The sequence below is a fragment of the Theileria parva genome, chromosome 2 (genome assembly GCF_000165365.1).
Source record: "Theileria parva strain Muguga chromosome 2, complete sequence, whole genome shotgun sequence".
NCBI classification, from domain to species: Eukaryota; Apicomplexa; class Aconoidasida; order Piroplasmida; family Theileriidae; genus Theileria; species Theileria parva.
Genome location: NC_007345.1, coordinates 174375 through 196204, shown reverse-complemented (window position 1 = coordinate 196204; position 21830 = coordinate 174375). Strand labels below are relative to the sequence as shown.

Here is a 21830-nt window from a genome sequence, read left to right as displayed (position 1 = left end):
ATCAAATTGTTAGTATATACTAATATATTAGTATCTATTGGATTAAAATGAGTAAGTTATGGGAATGAATAAGTTGAAATAAAATGACGGATGAATGTTATAGTGTGTTAAAATGTATAAATTGTAAACAGGAATATTTTGACCAATTGACCTTAACACTTAGATGGGGATTCTATACCAAGTAGGAATCCCCATCCGTAACTTTACTTTCATTTAGTTTTAAACATCAGATTAAATTAAAAATAGTTATTTCTTAATTTAACTATTTTTATACATTTTTATCACAATTTAATTGATTTATTAATCTATAGTTTAAGGTACTTTCTCCACCCTACTTTAGTTGTTGAGAATTATTTAATTTACTCCTTCGTTATACGTTAAAATTTTTCCTTAATCTTTATTCTTGATAGTAATTTTATTCATTTATCCTTTATTTCTGTTTCAGATGCCACACTCTTACGGGAAACGTGCCAGAACTCGACATAAGTTCTCCAAACCTTTCCGTCGTCATGGCATGCCTCCTCTATCGAAATACCTGACAACATATAAAGTTGGCGATTATGTTGATATTTACGTCGATTCCGCAGTCCATAGGGGCATGCCTCACTCCTTCTACCACGGAAGGACAGGAGTTGTTTATAACGTGACGAAGAGGGCTCTTGGGGTAATGGTAAAGAAGGTGGTCCGTGGAAAAGAGCTTTTGAAGAAGGTTAACGTTAATGTTGAGCATGTTAGAAAGAGTCGTTGCAGAGAGGAGTTCCTTAAGAGAGTTGCAGTCAATGACGAGCTCAGAAGAAAGGCAAAGCTTGATGGAAAGAAACTTAATCTTAAAAGGCAACCGAAGCCCGTTTCACCTGGATATTTCGTCAATGTTGACAAGGATTCCGTTGTAACTTTAGATCCTGTTCCTTTTGTAGAGAAGTACTAACTTTCTAATAATGCTTGGTCATAAATATACATTTTATTATATTATAATATAAAGTACTGTTTAGTTTTATGGTATAGTATATTATATGTTGTATTTTATTATATTATTCTATAGTATAGTACATTATACTATATTGTGTTTTATTGTATATTGTATTCTATTGTACATGATGACTTATAAATTTTATACATTAGACCAAAATGTTATTTAATGCGATAGTAATGGCACTTAAGGTTATTTGGAGCAGTTCCTAAAGATGAATTAATTAGGAGAAAAATACCATTTATCTGATAACTCAGCTTAATGTCAACATCTCTAGGGTTATCCTTATTCTTTTTAACTGCGATGATTCCATTTATTAAGTCATTTTGTTGGAGGTTTAACACCTCCTCAATGTATAGTACAGTTTGTTTCCAGTGAGTATACTTGGATTTAGGGCTGGTTGTTAGGGTCAAAGGTTTATCACAACAGGTAAACGTAACGTCAAACCAGAAAACAAAGGCGTGAACGTAATCTCTTCTCTCAGAAATAAGAACGAAATTAGAGACAAAATCAGTATCCGAAACACTACACTCCCTAAGATTAACATCCTGCACAATCTATTAAGTATTAAAACTTACAAATATACAAAAAGAGTTAGTTACTAAAGACTTTTCATCCACAAAATCCACCAACGCCTCCTCCATTAAGTGTTCCTTCATCAACGAGAAGTCCAAGCCGTAGGTATCATCCCACTTGTCAAACTTTTCAGACTAATCCAACATTTAACAGTAAATTACAGTGTTATATAGTAGTATATAGTATATTATAGTGTTATATAGTGTTAAAAGGGTGTAAGTAGTTGTTTGTATAAAAAATTATATTACCTTGTATTCTGTATCTTCTATGGCTGCGATATATAACCTGGCACGGTCAGGGAATATTAGTCCACCGGGTTTAAGATACTAAAGAAAATAAAATAAAATAGTTGAGAAAATACCTTGTCCCTGCAGTATAAAACTGACGAGATCATGTTTTCATAGAGGAGAAAATAACCCATCCACTCACTTACAATGATATCAACTGGCTCAATAACGTCATCTTCTAGATCCTCAACTTTTGATCTAATGTAGACAATCTTGTCAGACAGCCCATTGACTTTGGTGATTTTTCTTGCCAAACCAATAATGCTACTGTTATCTATGGCGTAAACCTTCTTTGCTCCCGCCTTTGCACAAAAGAGAGATAAGATTCCAGTTCCACATCCAATATCCAAGACAACCTTATCTCGAAACAGGTGTTGGTTTGTCATAATGGTCTTGTAATAAATACCTAACAAATAAATTGCAAAAACTTTAAACTTTAAAAATGTTAAATTATGGAAACACTGGTACCTGTTCTAACGGAATCTTTGAGCATTTCCTCATGGATTCCAATGTATGAATATGAATTAAAATATACATCTGTGTTTCTATAGTTATTCGACTTATCTTCGCCGGAATCCTCATCAGGTTCATGTTCCTTTGAGTCTACGAATCCGTTCCACTCCGAGTTGAACTGATTTAACACATCTTCAGAGTACGGATTCTTATCTACCCTAACCTGATTCGGCAACATTATTGCTGAAGATTACATAAATATAAAATATTGAAATAAAAGCAAAATATGTAGAGGAAATGATGGAAAAAATCGGGAGGAATAATGAGCAGCAGCACACTATAAACTAAATAAGCATAAATTGCTCGTGGACAAGATTAACAAATGTTTTTCATAATTTTACAACTTTATAAAATTACTGCACAAAATGGTCACTAAGATCACAAGTGGAAAGTCAGGTGAGAATTACACTTGCGACTTAGCATTGGTGATCTAGAAGGCGCTTTTCTTCTTCCTCATGTACTCATATTTCCGGGCGGAGTTTAGGAGTTTGTTTTTCAAAACGTTGGCTGGAATGTTCTTAGGCTGCAATTCTTCCTCGCCGTGGGCGTGTCTGCAGTCCTTTCCGACTCGGCATATTCCTGTCTTCCAGTGGTGGCAGATGGTTGTTCTCCAGACTCCAATTGTTGAGCGAAGCTCCTTCTTTCCGTGTGCGAAGTTGCAGTCATCATTAGCACAAATTCCTCTTTGCCAATACTTGCACAGTGACGTCTTCTTAAAACCTAGGTTTGGATCCGCTGGTAGTATGGTTGGTAAGTTATCTTTGCTCTTTACTGGTATTCCTGAATTAAATGTTTCGTTTCCTGGATCGATATTGACATTGTTTCCGTTTACATGACTGGTATTGACACCATTGCAATTTCCAACATTGAGGTGGACGATATTTCCGTTTACTAGGGTGGGGCCAACACCGTTAACATTTCCATTAATAATTGCATTGGAACTATCCTTAATCAAGCAGTTAATATTATCACTTGATAGATTTGGATACGGGTTTACTGGTTTGGAAATGCAAAGTCGCTTCATTAGGGTATCCCATCCTTCGGACTCGTCGATGTCGTTATCTCTGTAAATTTCAGAGAACAGTGCGTCGTTGTTCAAGAGGTCTGTCGTCATGGTATCAGAGCTAAAATCTGAGATAAGGTCAAGGCCAAGTCCGTTTCCAAGTCCCAATTCTTTGGAGGCGACACCGAAATCAGCAATATCTTTGGTGAGGAGGTTATCCATTCTTGATAAAGAGTCCATATTGTTGAAGATGTACTCAACCTCAACGTTATTGTGTAGCGTCCTGTAGTACGACTCGTTGATGGAGTTAATCATGTCCTTATTGAAGTAGCTGAGTGAGTCCGCTTGGTCCTTGTATGAATCGTTGCCGACTTCTGATAACCCACTGAACTCGTTCTGGTGAAATATATCACCTATTAATGAGCCAGTCAACTGGTTCATGTGGTCGTTTGAGGCTACTGACGTTTTGATCGAGTTCGAGAAATGTTGGCCGTTGGAAGGACCGTTACTTGGGGTCATGGATCCTGAACATCTGTAACTACCGTAATTTGCATTAATGCCTAAGTTGTTATCAAAGTCACTTCCATTACCTTTTAACTGACCGTTAACGTTTGACGACATGCTGCCCATCTCACTTATTGTATCAGTGATGCTATCACTGATCGAGTCGTTAATCAAGTCACTAACAGTGTCGGTAACGTTGTCAATACTCTCATTTGTCAACGTTCTCGTATTTTCATTGGTAATTGGTTGACCTGGAAACTGACTCATGGTGGTATTACTAATCCCTTGTTGGTTAATTCCACAGTAATTCTGGTATTGCTCTGGTGTAATACCACCTGGTCCAGAGAAGTTATGGCCATTTGGTAGGTCATTTTCAGGTGAATTCCTAATTATCTTTCTATGTTCATTCATCCTATATGATTCCCCATAGTTTGACATTTTACGGCCGGTCAAAGGAGTTCTCTGGATAATCAAATCATCTTGGTTGTTCAATTTCCTTACAAGCTTTGACTCTATTTCAAGAGGGTTCAGGAGCTTAGACTCAATATCAATGTTGTTGATAAGATTGGGGTCAATATCAATATTCGTATGTGTGGAGTCAATGTCATCGATGGAGGTCATGAGCTTAAAATCAATATCGTCGAACGTGCCTGTAAAATCGCTGTGAATGCCATCAATGTTTTCATGAAAATAATTATTCAGCTGTTCTTCGAAGCTTCCTCTTGATTCTCTTTCTGAATAATCGTAAAACTGGCTAAAGTTTGGATCAATTGATCTGTTCAGACATGTTTCTAGTGTGTTGGTCCAATCTTCCTCTTGGCTCACGTGGTTAAAATTATCCTCGACTGAAATGTTCTGGGACGGGAAGCCAGTTTCTGAAATGTACGTTGTTGAAGAGGATGTTGATTCGATATACGGGGTCAAATCGTTATGATTAGCCCAATTCCCAAAGAAGCTTTCTTTAACTTCTTCTGATACGTTCAAAACTGAATTATCTAATACTTCTGTCTCTGCGACTGTGGGCTTTTCAGCCCAAGTTTTTGAGCAGTTGACCATGAAACAAAGAAATCGAGTTGAGACGGATTTGTCGCGTGCAAGTTAAGCAAACAATTGAGCTAAAATACTAATGGGTATTACTATAAAATAGTCTAAATGTGGATGAGCTGCATTGTAATATTTGTAATAATCTTGGACAAGCAAATTTTAATCCCCTTAATAAAAATAATCATTTTATTATTTAAAAAGTTAAAGAATGACAAATTTTACAAGAAATTGTGTAACGTTGGACAATTTCTACAACAATAGAGTACAACTTAGTGGAAATGTGTGTATTAATTACAAATTCAACAGGTTTTTAACAAAACAAATGCTAGTCGTGGAAGTTAACCGATAAAAAAATTTTTAAATTTCAGAATACATTAAAAATGGATATTCATGAATTAAATGTAGAAGTATGAACAAATATGACACATTTAAACGAAAAAATACATAACAAATTAAAAAAGAATTATCTAAGATTTCTAGATAATCGTTTAGACATACAATTACTACCTCCCGTTCATTAATAGATCGGATATTTATTATGGGGAACAAATCAGGTTATGGAGGTAAAATATTAAATATAAAGCCGCCTTCTGTACATTTATTATTATATTTAAATTAACATTTTTAGAAGGTTTTGATACTGATTTAAAAAATAACATTTTTAGCTCGTTTTTCCTCTATTTTCCAATGTCCACAACACCTTAGATACACATAAATTGTTATATTAGTAAAATTGCAAACTTATTTACATGTATTTCGTTTTATGTTAGATTATTGTTGTTGAGATTTTTTTTACAACAATTTGTGCTTGAGGAAATGATCTTTAGTAGTTTCCTTTGGATTCTTGTCTGATCGAATTTTTCGAATTTCAGGTCATTGTTGATGCTATAGAGCTGAGATTTCGCACAAGCCACTTTCTCATCGCATCCTTCCACCTTTATGAAATTTTTATCCTTTATTTTTTCCAGACATAAGATGATTTTCCCATTGGTGTCAATGTCGTCCCCTCCCAGTGGAAATGTCTGTCTTACTTTACAGTCTTTATTGTTCCATATTGTTCCTGGTAATAAATTTTTATTTATTTTTTCTGTATATGTTTTCAAATTAGTCTCGGATTCCAAAATTGTCTTTTTTTTCACCTCTTCATGCGCGACCTCGAACATGTACCTTCCGTTCCCCAAACTTATCCAATTTCCAAGCCCTATTGCGTGTGATATCTTGTCCCTGGTCCAGATTCCAGCTGAATTCTCTTTAGGTGTAGAGAAAGAATTTTGTGCATGTCTAGACGATATCTTGACTACATAGGAAGGCAGTAGGAGAGCAACTGCAGTTAGTGTCCTTGAAAGCGCCGTAAACTCGTAGTTTAGCATTTTTTCATATTCAGACTTTGGTAAAACTCTAAATGTCCTCAAAAACCTAATGTGATTGGTGGAAATTTTACCATTTTTTAAACTTAACCCGTACTCCAGTAGCACTAGCAGCCACTCGTTCACATTACTTCTGTATGCTTCATTAGTTGGAAACGAGTTGAAATTGTTCTTAACATGATGTTTCATGTTATTATGGTTAGGATAGTTATATTTAAAATCAAATCCGATTAACACATTACTGTACAAATTTGCTCTCCTGGTTACAGAGTCATTTTCCAAATTCTTTATATCTGTGAACATATCAGTAATATCAAAAACCCAATTTAGAATGTGTGCCACAAACCTATAAATTAATTAATACATGTGACTGTATTTGTAAAATTCCTTACTATCAATAAATGTATATATATTATAATAGTGTAACTAGCATTATTTGTATGGAAAGTTACTTGATTGTAAAGTTAAACGAGTATTGTGATATGGTATAGAACAGAATTAGGAAGAACATTGGTGACTGAAATGGCTTATAACTACAAAAAAAACATTCAACGAAAAGTGAGATAAAAATATCCTCGTTTAGGCAGCAGTTTAACAGCTTCTTTAATGTACAGTTGAATAGCTGTATTGATGACCTGGTTGCGTAAAAACGACGATTCTTCTTTTTTACAAAACTTAGAAATCTATATATTGAGAGATTTATCCCTCCGGAAACAAGGTATAGTATCCTGTTACTATCTGAGAGTACCGATTTTATGGTTACAAGGTTTTGTGGTTTCTTCTTATTTAAAACATGTTTAAGTTTAAATCGCCTCTTATTTAAGGGCCGTATATATAAACTATGGTCTACATTATTAATCACAGAGCGACTTAATAGAAATGCTGAGAATAACACAAGTGTGTGATGGTTATCGTCACCCAGCCTTGAATTTATCAAATTTGACTGTTTCTCCCTGAAAAATCAATATTGAAGAGAATATTGAATATCTAATTATGGGTATAGATAATTTCCGTACCAGTATTTTCTGTACAAATAATTGAGTGTATCTTTTAGTGTAAACATTAGTGTTTCCAAGTCTGGAATATCTCCGTGTGAGCATCTGTGCCGGCATTTAATAATGCTTTCCGGGAAATTGGCTTCTTTTCCCATAAGTATCATGCTCTTTGCATATATTGAATCTTGTTCCTGGTCCAGTAGCAGGTTTACAGTCCTAATGTAAGAATTTTATGGTGAATTAATATTCTCTGAATGAATGGTACTAGCTTAATTAAATAGTTTCCTAGTAAAGAAAATTCAAATGCTGTGATATTCAGGCTGAAATACCTTATTATTGACATTGCGTACAAATCTCGTATGTTTGATTGGTATAAATTTGAATTTTTGTGTGATAGCATTACGCTCAGTAGGAGGTAAGTCGCGTGAATGGCTGCCGGGACCCTTCCTCGGGCCTTCCATAGCTCTATTTGGAACAGAATTGACTCATATTGATTTTCGTCGGATAATCTTTTGAAAATATCTAATACTTGTGAATATGAGTACCATGATGTAGGCTCATATAACATTATTCAAAAATTAGAAATCTACTTTACACCTCTTAATTTTAAGCTACTTATACATTAATTTATATAAATTAATAAATTTTGCGATATAATTTACAAATTTAAATAAACAAAAAAATATTTCTAATACTCTTCTTATCACTTTCCTTGGGTTCATCTACACAACTTCTTCATTTTGTACTTTTTTTCGATTTGAATATTTTAATCTTGAATTCATTTTAATGTGAAATATTTGATTTAATTATCCTTAATTTATAATTTCTTTTTATTTTATTTTTATTCCTCATTTTATTCCTCTAGTTTTAAATTTTATCATGAATTAACCCATCTAACTTGATTTTTAAATTAATTTTTTTATTTCATCCCTACAGTTATGGAATATGAATAGTTCTACTAATTCTGCTGCTTATTTTAGCAAGACCACCGAGGTAGTTGACTTTCTGGACGAGTTTATTCGTTTTCGGAAGAAAGTGTTAAGCTCTTCTGACACTAACGTTTCTGATTTTCCTCTCCCTAACCGTCCTTATCGCAGATCTAAATTTTTAAACAGTCCTAAAGGTTCCAAACCTTCTGATGACCCTGAATTAAACGGTGTTCATACAGATGATCATAAAGATCATGACACTTTTAATGAACTTAAACCTGCTCCCGAAGATCTTAATGACTCTAATCAGGATAACCTTCTAAACGTTGCCTTGCAAATGTCTTCTGATGATGAGTTACATCTCGACGCCTTCATTTCACTGGTATAATTCATATTTTCTCACAATTTTTGACCAAATACTCATTTATTTTATTACTAAACAAATACTTACTTATTTTACAGGTTGACGCTTATTATTCCATGGTTCTTGAATTCCCTAGTCTTGATCATTCTGAATTTGAACTAAGTGAAGTTCTTAAAAATGCTAAAATCACAAGTTAGTTTAACCCTGAATCACTCTAATCATTTGGAATTATTATATTCATCTTAAATCACTCTAATCATTTGGAATTATTATATTCATCTTAAATACTCTAATCACTTTAAATTTTATTTTCATCATTTCATTAATTAATAATTTATTTTCCAGACCGTAAATTTCCTAAAATTGAGAACAGAATTGACATTGAGTGGTCCAAGAAAACTGCCCATGAACTCAAGTACCAGCGTCTGATCAAGGATATTAAAGAGCTCCTGGTCCCTAGTCAAACTCGTTTTTCGGAGTACAAACCTCCCATAATGTTAGTTTTTCAAGTTTTTTATCTTTTACAGTTCTGGCTTAAACATATTCTTTGGTGTTGCTCTTACCTTCATTGGTTCTTACTCGATTTCTGGCTTTCTTGGCCTCAAAGACCCTCTTTATGTATGTTTTTAAGCTTAACTCTTCTTCAGAAATCCCTTATTGGAGTCGTTGCTTCTTTTATTGCGCTCGTCGTTGACACTGTCCTTTACTTAATGAAACCCACATCTTAAATTTTTAAGTTTTTAATCTTTGTACCATAAACGGCACAGATCTGTGCTGTGTAATGTCTGCAGTCAGTTGTATATACTATATGAAATGTACAACTTTAATGTATATATATGTAAAATGTACGTGATGTATACATACTGTGGTGTACACTATGTAATATACTACACATATGTGATAACTCTCCACCGTATGTACTTATGAATACTTGCCACAATATACTTAACATGTAATGTAAAAGAGTAATACATTAAATTAACTAGTGCATACATCTATATAAATATATATATATAGTTTAAGGTTGGGATCAGATCAGGTCTCGTTGTTCTACACATATAGATTAGGAAGAACAAGTTGAATCATCACTTCCACAACCTTGAGATATCTAGTTATCGAGTTCGAGTAATTATCGTATCGAAACTGATTAGCTCTAGCTATCTTTTAAAGGTTACTCCTTTACTGGTTTGTATTTATTGTGATCGACTTAATCTCTTACGATACATATCGATTTAAGTCTTGATGTTTAACAAATCTTATGAAATATCGATTTAAGTCTTGGTATTTAACAAATCTTATGAAATATCGATTTAGTTCGTGGTAGTTAACAAATCTTATGAAATATCGATTTAGTTCGTGGTAGTTAACAAATCTTATGAAATATCGATTTAGTTCGATAGTTAACAACTTATCGTTTAACGAGTGTTACCATAGATATAGATTTACCTCGATAGTTAACAAAGTTATGATACATAACGGTAGTTATCTTAGTCATACTGGTAATTAGTCTTAGTCATACTGAGGTTAATATACTGTTCATAGAAGTTAATATACTGCTCATACTGAGTCTAATATCTTGGCCATACTGATTATATCTTAGTCAATACCGGTAATTATCTTAGTATCTTGTCTTACTGAGGCTAATATCTCGGTAGTTGGTAATTATTCATATCGAAAGTATTCTTATTTAGGGGTATTTAGAGATAATTAGTAGTAGTTAGCGACTTAGGCTTAATAAATGGCGTCTATTGAAACAAGCTCCGCAGTGGAGATAAACAAGAGTTTTAAACCTAGGATCTCAGTTTAGTAGTAGAAAGTCTACAAAGAATGAAAATGAATTACTTGTGTCATTCGTAATCATGATCAGAAATCAACAATGAACGTTCAAGTGAACTTTCCGTTAATCATGCAAATCAAGTTAAAATCAAAATCAAAAAAGGAAACTAAAAAGTAATGAAATCTTAATACCGTGGTATTTCGGCCAGATGAATCTCCCTCAAATTTTCAATTTTCATCAAAGGTTCCTCAAAAGGTTCCAAGTTCACTATGAATGAATTAATTCGTACCTTATGAACTGGTAAGAGTAATCCTCAAATTAGTCCTTTCAAGAGTCTAATGAATTATTCGATTACATAATTATTCATTATAGATCTTTATGAACCATCAACCATTAATAATCGTCATAGATCATTGACTAATTAATATGAATCGTCATGTGTAAATGACTAGTCATAGAAGCTATATATAGCGTATGCATTCTAGACTGATTTCTTGTCTCGGACTATTCTTGAGTCTTAATTCTCTTGGTTCAAATGGTATTCTTGGTTTTTCATTAACTTCACTTTCGTGATGAACCCTGAACTTATGTAAAATGAATCACTATCTTGAAATAGAGCTCGTTCAATGGGCATCTATTTATAGGAAAACCAATAAACCTACAGGCCAAGGTTACGCTAAAACACCAATGGCTTGGAAAATAAACGGTCATGAACCTTAATTAAAGCAATATCTGAACTATAATTGCAATTGATATGTAAGCCATATGTAAATATGGGTAGTAAAATTTATTAGAGGGGGGAACGAGTCTCATGTAAATGCGACTAACTATCCCTCTGTTATTGTACGCATGTTCAACGAGGCCATAAAATACATTATGACCTGCTTTTTCATGCGAATTTGAACAACCGTTGCTGAACTATTAATTATTTCAATTAATATGTGTTTGTTATTTTTGGGATATCAGATCTTCAGTTCATCAAATGTCAGTCCCGAAAGATGGTAAAAACTAAATATCATCACTATCCCTTCCAATACAGTTAATTCTTTGCCCAAAAACAAGCAATTAACCGTTGTCGTTGCTTTATTTGTAAACTATAAATAGTTCCTAATGTGCGTCATTCGGCCCATGTTAACTGATAACATGGTTCCTATTAGAACTTTGGTTTAAGCTACTACTGGCAGAGTCTATGAAATAGCCTCACGTGGCTTCGCAGCTAAATCTAATCAGAGATTACAATTCATCAAAAATCAGAACAGGTCTGTAATTTTTATCTCATCATTTTAAATTTCATTGCTTGATTTGATATCCCAATAAACTTTTAATGTCAAAGTCCACTTAATATCCTCAAAGTTAATTAAATCATCAAAAGTCACTTAATATCCTCAAAGTTAATTAAATCATCAAAAGTCACTTAATATCCTCAAAGTTAATTAAATCATCAAAAGTCACTTAATATCCTCAAAGTTAATTAAATCATCAAAAGTCACTTAATATCCTCAGAATTCATTGTGAAAATTCGTTTAACATCCTCAAAGTTCACTTAATATCCAAGTTCTTATTTAATGCCCGAATAATTAACAAGTAATGAATAAAATATGTAAAATAAATGATTAGAGCATTGTATAAATATTTAGTTATAGGTTAAACCTAATTTCTTAGCGTTTTCCATAGCGATTAAAGCTTCACGCTTGGCTATCATGTGCTGGGACTTGATTCCCATGATGTGGCCTCCCCAACGCTTCCTCAACTCGGAGTTCTCATTGAACATTGCCGTGAATGTCCTCACCAGATTGTCAAATTCCGCCTGGTCTTCCTTCCTAACATTGTCAACTGCCACTACTGATGCGGTTTTCTGGTGAACGAGCTTCCCTAGCCTACTCTTGCTTTTAATTATACAGTACGGGACCTCCTTTTTCCTGCATAGTGCAGGGAGCCATAAAACTAACTCGATTGGATCTACGTCGTGAGCGATTACAACGAGCTTCGCCTTCTTGTACTCCACCAAATTTGTTACATGATTAAGACCACTTTTAAGCATAAAAGGCTTCTTGGTCGCCACTTCTGCGCCTGATGCTGCAAGTTCTGCATCCTTCAAAAGTCGTGCTGCCTTCTCCTTCTTAGTCTCTGGCTTGTATTTACTCAAAAACCTAAGCAACTGGAGTGCTTGACTCTTGTCAATGGTGTAGTTAAATTGATTTAAAGCGGGTGGTATTTTAAGTCTTTGGAGTAAAACTCTATGTTGACGTTGGATCTTAATATACCTCGGCCAACGGACATAACGTGACAAATTAACTCTTGGACGGATAGAACGGCCAATGCCAAAATCACGTGGCAATCTCTCAAAAAATGGGTTCTTTGCCTTAGTTTCTTTTGGTTTAGCAAGTGGAGCCGGGGCTGGCTGCTTCTTGCTCTTTTTTACCGTTGGAGCCATCTGTAAAATTATTTTTTAGTTTAATGAATTATTATTTTATATAGTTATATATAAAGGATAATTCAGAGTTGTAACAAGATAAAATATAGATTAAACAGGTTAAATGGTACACATGAATCTAGAATCAGAATAATTGAGACAAACCTGTGATAAATCTAGAAGAATTTAAGTATACTATAAAGTAAACTTCCAATTTAAAAATAAAAAAATATAAATATAAATATTTAATAAATAATTATACTATAATTAGCAACTTTATTTTACCATGCCCCAAGTATATGGGGATCGAAGGTAGGAGACGAATGTCAAGATCACCTGTGATCATACGCTTGGATTCTCTTAAATTCACCTACAATAAAATTGATTTTCATGTCTATGTGATTTAAATTTCTTCAATTCCAGATTATTGTGTATTCGTCAATTTTAACATAATATGCATTATGAGCACAAAATTAACTTGAACAGTTATTTATTGAAAATATGTTTTAAAAAAACTTCCATAATAAATTCTATCACCGGTGTATGATTAAATTGACATATATCACATCGATGGTTCTCATATATTAAATATATAAAGAATTATAATTATATAATTTTACACTCAAACATATCTATAACTAAGATTTTAAATGTAGAGTTTTACATAAAATGTCCGTAATCGTTAATGGAAGATCTTTTTATAAACCCGATTTTTATAGAATTTTGATTATTGTTTATGTGTATATGGAAGAAGAGGGTTAGATAACTAATGCTACTCTTAATTTCTATGTCAATATAACACAAAATTTAGTATATAACTATGGTTGTTGTAAAGTATGAATATATAAAGGAAAATATTTAAAAAAATAAGCTAATAGTATACTCAGATGAGTATTAAGAAGTTCCAAAATTATGAGCCTAATAAAATAGACAATCGCATATCTAATTACAGTAATGATTATATATAAACTGTGTTATTGAATAATTAGAATTATAGTTATATCGTGACTTGATAACCATAATGTCCCCATTTGGAATGATGGAAATTAGTCCTACAATTGTCATTTATATTTTTATCTATTATATTATTTATATTATTTATATCTTCCATTGAAAGTTGCGGATATTTGTTAGATTGTTGGCTCTAATAAATATCCTAACCACTTGGTTTATAATTCAACATTGTTATAGTGTTTGACCTTATACCAAAATCTATACAGTATCTCCGCATTTTTTTAATATCAGATTTAAGAAGTTGATAAAATAAATGACTTTCTTAAGAGTTGTAAAGAATAAGGCCTATTTCAGGCGATTTCAGGTCAAATTCCGTCGTCGCAGAGGTTAGCCCTTTTCCTATCATAGTCACTGTTGTATATCTGATTGTATTTGCCAAATGTGAAATTTACAAATTTTAAAGCTGTAACATTGACCATGAGGCAGAAACAAATACTGACTTAAACCAAAGTATAACCCTTTATACTTTGACCTGTCGTCTGTTACATCTTTTATTTTATTCTCCATAATATTATTTGGCTAAATCTTTATAATCTTACTTTATGGTCTGATTTAGAAATAAATTATTTTGAGTTTATAATCTGTTTTTAGAGGGAAAGACCGATTACTATGCCAGAAGACGTCTAGTTGCCCAGGACAAGAACAAGTATGACTCACCCAAGTATAGATTAGTTGTGAGACTTACAAACAAGAGGGTCATCTGTCAAATAGTGTCGTCGACCCTAGTTGGTGACAAGGTCCATGCATCAGCAGACTCCTCTGAACTGGTTCATTACGGTGTCAAGGTTGGCCTCACCAACTACGCAGCTGCTTACTGCACGGGACTCCTTCTCGCAAGAAGGTTGCTGACCAAGCTCAAGTTGGACTCTCAGTTTGTAGGGAAGGTTGAAGCAGACGGTGAGCTGTACCATGTAGAAGAAGAGGATAACGAAAGACGCCCTTTCAAGGCACTTTTGGATGTTGGAATTAAGAACGTGACAACTGGAAACAGAGTCTTCGGAGCCCTCAAGGGAGCATGTGACGGAGGTTTGCACGTTCCTCACTCAGAAAAGAGGTTCCCAGGGTATAGCGTTGATGATGAAAATAACGGAAGCTATGACGCTCAGGCACACAGGGATAGGATTTTCGGAACACATGTGGCAAACTACATGGAGTACCTCAAGGAGGAAGACCCAGAAAAGTATAAGAGGCAGTTTTCAGCATACTTGAAACTCGGGTTGGACAGTGAATCACTTGAGGATATGTACGCAAAGGCCCATGAGAACATTAGAAAGAACCCAGTGCTTCCAACTAAGCCGAAACGCAAGCTTAAACACGTTAGAGAGGGTAGCAAGGTCTTGACCTCTAAAGGTTCCTACGTCCGCAACGTTAAAATTAGCAAGGCTCAAAGAAGGGAACGCGTTAAACAAAAGGTTACTATACTAAATAATTATATAAATTTAAGTAATAATTTTCGAATGATTAATTCATTTTTTAGATTTCTTTATTGGTTAACGAAAGCTAATCTTCATAATTTAATAATCTCCTACTCTTTGTATACAATTTAAGGTAACGGTATATTGAACTTGCTAAAAGTTCAAATTCTGTTTATCTATTTAAGTAAGAAATTACCTCCTGGGCATAGGTGTCTGAAAAGACCCCTTAATCATGGAAGGTTATACAAATACTGTTTTAATCACCACCATGCTACATGGTGGCTTCATGCGACAGTTACAACTGAATATAAAATATATAAACTTAAGAGTTAGCCAGAGTAGATAACTTCTAAAAAATTAAAAAAATGCTTAAAAATTCGAGAGTATGGGCTCCTCCATCTGTTTATCCATATCACATCTGTTAGGGAAGAGGTGAGAGTAGATTGCAAAGGCCTTTTCAATCACGTCAAAGTTTACCTTTATTAGCTTTGAAGAAAACATTAGTAAAATACTCCTAATTATACAGACTCTGGTGATGAAATTGGCCTTCTCAGGAGAGTTTTCCTTTTCCTTCTTGAGCAATTCATGGGCTTTTTGACTAGTGAGCCATATATATCCTGAACATCAATTAAAAAATTAATTGGTACCATTGCATCCCAGTATTATTCTTACACCGCATTCCATGTCGTAAATGTGCTTACCCTTCCTAATCACCAAATTTGGTTTTATTTTGACGAGAATCCCATTTTCAAGTTTACCGTATTTACTAGTCCTGGTTTGGAGCATTATTGTACCAGTGGGCTAGGAAATAAATTATTCGAGAGTTAACTTACTGAAATGCGCTGAATTTCACAAGAAACAATGTCATTCACATTAAACAAGTTACTCATTTCATAAATGTCCTCGTCAATTTTACGACGATTCGCCAACTCTTCAGTGTTCACCTGCAGAATAGATAACTGAGCAAGCTCAACAGCATTCACGTCCAGAAACCACTTGTTTCCCTGAATGCTGTCAACAACTCCAATAACAATGTCACCTATTTGACCGACGTATTTACCACCAAAAGGCTCCACATAAACCAATTGGTTTACCTAAAATTTTTTTTAGTACTAGTATTAGAATTAGATTCGTGATATATAACCAAATAGTTAGGTGTATTGATAATGTACGATAAATATGATTTGATTTGAGCTAAAAAAGCTTATACATGTTTAACTGAGCCCAGATAACTGGCCCTAAGTTGTTTATCGGAAACGTAAGTCCCGTGACCCTGAAGTAAAAAGGAGGAATCTGAGCTAACAACATCACCAGGGACCACCACATTGGTGTCAACCATTATTTAATTAAAGTTATGGTACAAAGAAAACAAATTTTAAAAAAGTTAATTAAAAGTAATATTAATTATACAAACATTGTTTAAAATAAATTTTTAAATGAAATAATACAGAATTATTTAAAAGAATCTTGTGAAAATATAAAAAAAATATTATTTTATTGAAATGATGGTAGTAATTATAGTAGAATGTGTGTTCAAGTGAGAAGACTGAGTTAATATGAAAAATTAATAGCTGGAAATGAGGGCCGATGGTGTAGGGGTATCACGTTTGCTTTGCACGCAAAAGGTCTCGGGTTCGAATCCCGATTGGTCCACACTTTATTATACCGTAAATATAATTATTTAACCATTATTTTATTGTATTTTGATCTTAAATTTAGGTATTTATGGTATTTATGAGAGTAATTTCTACAAATAATAAGAATAAAAACTAAAGGGACATGTAAAATTATAAATTCATAAAAATAGCATAGACAAGTAAATGGAGGGAAATAAACCAGATTATATTAGGATTTTACGAGTTTATTCTTCTTCTGAACCAGAGACAGATCCAGATTCCCTTTGATGTTTCTTACAAAACTTCTGGTTCCTCAAAAATTTTGGGCACATCTAAAACAATTAAATAATAGAATTGATAAAAATTAATATATTTGAGTGTTAAAACGTAAGATAAACATACCCCTTTGGTAGGTAATTTCCTAGGAAATTTGTATCTCTTAATACCATTACGATGAGCCTTCTTGCTCTAAAGAAATAATGAAAAATGTAATCAAAAGGATATTTATTTTAATTACTAAGTAGAAATAATAAGTAAATTAAAGAAAGAAGATAAATTACCTGGTTATGATTAGTATGATTCTTCGATTTAGCCATTTCAAAATAAAATCAAATTTTTATTGCAATTCTGTAAAAAATAATCACCGTAAGAACCTTCTTATATAATTGGGTGAATAATAAAATAAATAAATCTAATGAATAATATAGGAATCATATGTGGGATAGGATATAATAGCCTACCTATGGGGAACAAGAATAAGAATGATAATTTAATAATGGATTTAAACATTAAAAATTACTTATTCCTCGTGCAATTGTGACACATTAACTGGCCGGAGAGTAATTAAACTAATTAAACAGAGATGGTGATTTTTTATTATTCACTGTGTTATCATAGATCATCATACACATATTCTATTTATTATTAAATTGATTCGAATATGTATGCAAATTCATGTCCTCAATTAGTAAAATAGTTTTATTCATTAATTTACTTTTTTTTATAAAGAATCCTGAGATGTGCTCCGAATTGTAAGTTAATACAATGTATAAAAGGTGATAGAAAACAGCGGTTTAATCGCAAAATGGTGAGAATTAAGTATTTGTCTTAGATTATAACTGGACTCATCGGGAATCGAACCCGAGGCCTTTCGCATGCGAAGCGAACGTGATACCACTACACCACAAGCCCATTGAAATAGTCTTAAATTTTATCTTAAAAAGATATTATATTATGATTTATAATTTATGGTGTTTTAAAACTTTTATGAAAAATAATATTTAGTTTTTGTAGGATATATTTTGCACTATAAGGTGTCTGAATGTGTTTAAGCACTAGCATCCCCTAAAAACTAAGTCTTCCAATGTGTAATTATTTTTATGTGTATATTAAACCTATGTAAATGGCTACAAGAGTTAAAAGTGCTAGTTCAACCGCATCTAAAATTAGAATCCACTACCATAGTGCCATTGGTACACATCGGTTGAAACCTCGTCCTCTTAAAAACATACTATACCCTTACTATAGGAATTATAAACCAGTTTATAGAGCCAGAAATCCAAGAACTCCACGTAAGATTACTATTCCCTGCTATTTATCATTCCCTTTTTCAGTTATGTCATTTACAATATTTATTAGCTCAAGGAATTGATCAATTATTTATTTACAAAGATTTCAAGTTGGATTTAGTATACTATTGGCCTGAGATTGATAAGTACCCTTGGCACTCACATCAGAAAAGATATCTAAATCCTGAAGATATTAGCATTAGTCTTTTTTCTGAGTTCCTAAGGAGAGATAACTCACTAATTACCCTCTTCGAACTTTTACACACACTCCCACTAAACGGAGTTGGATGTCTCTGTTGGAAGCCTGAAAAGTATAGACGTAACACTGAACCAAGTGGTGATAAAGGTTCTAATGGGAGAATGATTTTTAAAATTGATGAAGTTGACTATGTCGTCAACACACCCGCCAAGAATAATCAGTACTTTTTAATCAAAAATGTTAATTATACAGTAAGTAAAATAGTTATTTAATAGTATAAATAAGAAGCTGAAATAATGATAATTTGTAGACTAGACCATTTAAAGCTAAAGTTATAGCCGATTTATACCTGGGAGGTAACTATAAATTTTAACATATTTTTCAGATAAACTGGTGAAGAAGGATGTAAGTCCAATTGGGTCAGTTAGGGGTGTTTGGGATTACTCATTTCCATATTCACTGGAATCAAATTCCGAATCTGATAAGTCAAGTTCCATTATAAATGATAAGATACTGGAAGATTTGGCCTATAAAGTTACTGATTTAAGGATTTATAGGCCGAATAATATTTTTAAGTATAAAGAGTTGGTTTCGTAATCATTGATATGGAGATATTTCCAGTATAATTTGTTAACTACCATCTAATGTGTTGAGTAATTATAATACACGAAGTTACTAGCATATGGGCAATTTTAAAGATAAAAATAAATATTATAATGTATTTTTATTAAGAAAAAAATAAAGTGTGTTGGAAAACATGAATTAAATGCTTAATTTTACCCACAAATGAGGTATAGAAAATTTTTCTCCATAAAACAGTATATTTTGTAAATTTTAATTTTGATTTTATTTCATTTAAATTTGTATGGAAATTACTTTAATGTGATGATCCTTGCAAGAGCTATAATTCATACGTAAGATGAATTATAGTCAATTCATTGATTCATTAACGTCGTCTCACCGTAGTTTGTTATCCAAATTAACATCAGATGGCCCAGAACAGCCACCAGGTTACCTATATAATGAATTAGTTGAATATATACGAAAAGATTTGTCAAAACTAAACGAAATTGAAGATTATCTAATTAAAAAGATAACCCGAAGAGAACCTTATATTAAAGTAAAGTGTTTAAAATTATTAAAGCATTTGTGTATTAAATTTCCTGAAGATTTCATAAGGCCGAAAATTACTCAGTCTCAGCAGATTCTTGAGTGCAAAAACTATAGAGCTCCTTACTCCGATTTCAAGTCCGAACAATTAACAAAATCAGTTAGGTCTGAGTTTGAAGATCTCATCAAGGTTGTTTGTTCGTACGATTCTTCTTCAAATAATAGTTTCGGATCATCGGAAGATAAGATGGTTGGGTTCGGTAACAAGGATTACAGTCAATACAGCCAGCCTTCCAATTATAATTCTGGTAATTTCGGATATGGCTCAAATCCTCCAAATCAGTATAATCCGCAGTCTTCCAGAGGCATGGGCGGATATGGAAACACCTCAATGATGGGATTTGGAAACCCAAATATGCCCAAAACTCAACCTAGTCAGACCAGCTCTTTCTCTATACCAAGTAGCCTTGCACCCACAGTTTCAGAGCTGAAAAACGCTGGAAACAGCGCCCTGAAGATGATTAGCCATGCAGCAAATAAGTACCTGCCATCAGATTTCGTTGAGAAGATCGAGAAGGTAGGAAACGTAATCTCAACTACAGCAACTGAGCAGTTTGAAAAGTACCTTGGAAACAAAACATCACTAGGAAGAAGTAACTCAGCCAACTTAAATAACTCAATGTACAATAGTAGGACTCAGTCAAATTGTTCTAGCGGATACGGCAGCGGATTTGGCTATAACTCCAATCGGTCCAACGGTCCCCCAATTTCTACCTATAACCCCGGAGGATATTATCCCCCTTCATATAATTCTAGGCAGCCCAGTAGCGCTCGATCTCCAAGTCAAGCTTTTGTTGCCTTTTCAAACCAGTCAAGTGTTAACACAGTTTTACATAGTGTATCAAGTGGTTCTTTCTCAAATGCAAGTTCTTTATCAGCCGTTAATCCCTCAAGTGTACCATCACTAGATTTATTCGGCAATCAACAATCCACGTCCTTTTCTAATCCCGTTTCTTCACCCGCATCTAAAGACAAGTTTACTCTTCCAGGTATTTCTTTAATTATTCACAATATTAACTATATGATACATAATATACTTTTGACTTTGTTGACACTAGTAAATACATAATTTGCTTTTAACTTGATAGTATACTATTAACACTATTTACGTAATTTACTAGTATTCACGTGTTGATATTTGATTAGGAGAAGTGGAGTCAGCATTCGTGAAGGAAATGCTAACATTTACTGGAATAAAGGTGTCACCATCACCCAGGTTAATAGAGGAGTATATGGAAAGACTGAACCATATGGATAAGGGTTTGGTGGTTGATGAGCTCCTAAAGCATCTGAATGTCAGGTCCTCAAAGTGGCAGTACCACTTTAGGATTCTATGCATTCTAGAGTCACTTGTTCTTAAGGGTAACTTGGACCAAAAGACCCTAAATCACCTCGGAACAACAGCGGTGCCTATCTTTGAGAAGTGTAAAGCTGAGACTCAACTTTCAAACAAAGCCTCAAAACTAATTAATCTGCTAACCACAGGCGGGAATCTTGTTGAAAACAAAGTTACCGGTGGACCTAACATCGAACCCTTGCTTAAAACTGACTCCTATGATAAAGATACTCTCGTTTCAGATGTTTCAGACGTGTTTAAGAATGATGCAATGGGCTTGTTTACAGACAAAACAGGATCATTTTCAAATGTAAGTCAAGGTGATTTGAGTCCTAAAAAGGCTAATTTTGAAACATCCCAGTCCAAGGTGAATGAGTTCGACTTATTTTTTAACACTTCTGATACCAAGTCAAGTCTTAAATCATCGGATTCAGCCAGCTTTGGTCTGACTGCTCCAACCTCAAACTTGTCAAATCAGGAACTCAATAATGACCTGTTGGGACTCGACCTTTCATTAGACAAGCCAAAGCCAAACTTAAAACCCGATAACTCAACCCTAAATCCTACTGTCAGCAACATTGATAACAATCTGGACCTGTTTGATAACGTCGATCTCTCAAACATCCTGGACAAGAAAACAGACTCTTTCGACTTTTTGAAAAACAATAAACAAGATAACTTCGATCTAATATAGTAAAATTTATACATATATCCATATAAATGTACAAAATTTTATAAAATGTATGTAAAAGTTTATAGTGTAAATAAGT

The 21830-nt window shown here is 33.5% G+C and overlaps 11 protein-coding genes and 2 non-coding genes across 13 annotated transcripts; 6 read left to right on the top strand and 7 right to left on the bottom strand.

Annotated features, from left to right (window-relative positions):
• The first annotated feature begins 184 nt into the window (after positions 1 to 184).
• rpl21b (60S ribosomal protein L21-1) lies at positions 185 to 953 on the top strand. The gene is made up of 2 exons (XM_061305301.1): positions 185 to 317; positions 446 to 953. The coding sequence occupies exon 2, from the start codon at positions 446 to 448 to the stop codon at positions 926 to 928; it is 483 nt and encodes a 160-aa protein (XP_061161277.1). The 5' UTR covers positions 185 to 317; the 3' UTR covers positions 929 to 953.
• Positions 954 to 1014: 61 nt separating this feature from the next.
• Positions 1015 to 2665, bottom strand: PRMT11 (putative protein arginine N-methyltransferase 1.2). The gene is made up of 6 exons (XM_759564.2): positions 2302 to 2665; positions 1908 to 2239; positions 1795 to 1872; positions 1549 to 1680; positions 1209 to 1518; positions 1015 to 1178 (listed from the first exon to the last, which is right to left on the bottom strand). Exons 1-6 carry the CDS (start codon positions 2522 to 2524, stop codon positions 1132 to 1134), a joined length of 1122 nt encoding a protein of 373 aa, XP_764657.1. The 5' UTR covers positions 2525 to 2665; the 3' UTR covers positions 1015 to 1131.
• On the bottom strand, positions 2646 to 5361 carry TpMuguga_02g00087 (uncharacterized protein). Its single transcript, XM_759563.2, has one exon. It carries the CDS (start codon positions 4907 to 4909, stop codon positions 2777 to 2779), a length of 2133 nt encoding a protein of 710 aa, XP_764656.1. The 5' UTR covers positions 4910 to 5361; the 3' UTR covers positions 2646 to 2776.
• A 297-nt stretch (positions 5362 to 5658) lies between these two features.
• Positions 5659 to 7926, bottom strand: las1 (Las1-like family protein; the record flags this gene model as incomplete). Its single annotated transcript, XM_759562.2, has 4 exons — positions 7589 to 7926; positions 7281 to 7475; positions 6717 to 7217; positions 5659 to 6610 (listed from the first exon to the last, which is right to left on the bottom strand). Exons 1-4 carry the CDS (start codon positions 7825 to 7827, stop codon positions 5659 to 5661), a joined length of 1887 nt encoding a protein of 628 aa, XP_764655.2. The 5' UTR covers positions 7828 to 7926.
• Positions 7927 to 8010: 84 nt separating this feature from the next.
• TpMuguga_02g00084 (Endoplasmic reticulum-based factor for assembly of V-ATPase family protein) lies at positions 8011 to 9396 on the top strand. Its single transcript, XM_061305300.1, has 5 exons — positions 8011 to 8570; positions 8651 to 8744; positions 8898 to 9048; positions 9080 to 9170; positions 9200 to 9396. The coding sequence occupies exons 1-5, from the start codon at positions 8205 to 8207 to the stop codon at positions 9278 to 9280; spliced, it is 783 nt and encodes a 260-aa protein (XP_061161276.1). The 5' UTR covers positions 8011 to 8204; the 3' UTR covers positions 9281 to 9396.
• Positions 9397 to 11919: 2523 nt separating this feature from the next.
• RPL7A (60S ribosomal protein L7a-2) lies at positions 11920 to 13422 on the bottom strand. Its single transcript, XM_759559.2, has 2 exons — positions 12908 to 13422; positions 11920 to 12763 (listed from the first exon to the last, which is right to left on the bottom strand). The coding sequence occupies exon 2, from the start codon at positions 12761 to 12763 to the stop codon at positions 11963 to 11965; it is 801 nt and encodes a 266-aa protein (XP_764652.1). The 5' UTR covers positions 12908 to 13422; the 3' UTR covers positions 11920 to 11962.
• Positions 13423 to 13782: 360 nt separating this feature from the next.
• Positions 13783 to 15293, top strand: RPL5 (60S ribosomal protein L5). Its single transcript, XM_759558.2, has 3 exons — positions 13783 to 14082; positions 14348 to 15168; positions 15234 to 15293. Exons 1-3 carry the CDS (start codon positions 14010 to 14012, stop codon positions 15258 to 15260), a joined length of 921 nt encoding a protein of 306 aa, XP_764651.1. The 5' UTR covers positions 13783 to 14009; the 3' UTR covers positions 15261 to 15293.
• A 221-nt stretch (positions 15294 to 15514) lies between these two features.
• Positions 15515 to 16728, bottom strand: rrp4 (Exosome complex exonuclease RRP4 N-terminal region family protein). Its single transcript, XM_759557.2, has 4 exons — positions 16382 to 16728; positions 16005 to 16265; positions 15819 to 15972; positions 15515 to 15788 (listed from the first exon to the last, which is right to left on the bottom strand). The coding sequence occupies exons 1-4, from the start codon at positions 16508 to 16510 to the stop codon at positions 15541 to 15543; spliced, it is 792 nt and encodes a 263-aa protein (XP_764650.1). The 5' UTR covers positions 16511 to 16728; the 3' UTR covers positions 15515 to 15540.
• Positions 16729 to 16752: 24 nt separating this feature from the next.
• Positions 16753 to 16824, top strand: TpMuguga_02g00969. Its single transcript has one exon. It is a non-coding gene; the product is annotated as a tRNA-Ala (tRNA).
• A 168-nt stretch (positions 16825 to 16992) lies between these two features.
• Positions 16993 to 17487, bottom strand: RPL29A (60S ribosomal protein L29-1). The gene is made up of 3 exons (XM_759556.2): positions 17348 to 17487; positions 17190 to 17255; positions 16993 to 17119 (listed from the first exon to the last, which is right to left on the bottom strand). The coding sequence occupies exons 1-3, from the start codon at positions 17381 to 17383 to the stop codon at positions 17033 to 17035; spliced, it is 189 nt and encodes a 62-aa protein (XP_764649.1). The 5' UTR covers positions 17384 to 17487; the 3' UTR covers positions 16993 to 17032.
• A 419-nt stretch (positions 17488 to 17906) lies between these two features.
• Positions 17907 to 17978, bottom strand: TpMuguga_02g00968. The gene has a single exon. It is a non-coding gene; the product is annotated as a tRNA-Ala (tRNA).
• Positions 17979 to 17996: 18 nt separating this feature from the next.
• Positions 17997 to 19241, top strand: TpMuguga_02g00079 (uncharacterized protein). The gene is made up of 4 exons (XM_759555.2): positions 17997 to 18358; positions 18477 to 18805; positions 18865 to 18910; positions 18940 to 19241. The coding sequence occupies exons 1-4, from the start codon at positions 18190 to 18192 to the stop codon at positions 19149 to 19151; spliced, it is 756 nt and encodes a 251-aa protein (XP_764648.1). The 5' UTR covers positions 17997 to 18189; the 3' UTR covers positions 19152 to 19241.
• A 140-nt stretch (positions 19242 to 19381) lies between these two features.
• TpMuguga_02g02495 (ENTH domain protein) lies at positions 19382 to 21765 on the top strand. Its single transcript, XM_061305581.1, has 2 exons — positions 19382 to 20713; positions 20871 to 21765. Exons 1-2 carry the CDS (start codon positions 19474 to 19476, stop codon positions 21752 to 21754), a joined length of 2124 nt encoding a protein of 707 aa, XP_061162089.1. The 5' UTR covers positions 19382 to 19473; the 3' UTR covers positions 21755 to 21765.
• The last annotated feature ends 65 nt before the right edge of the window (positions 21766 to 21830 follow it).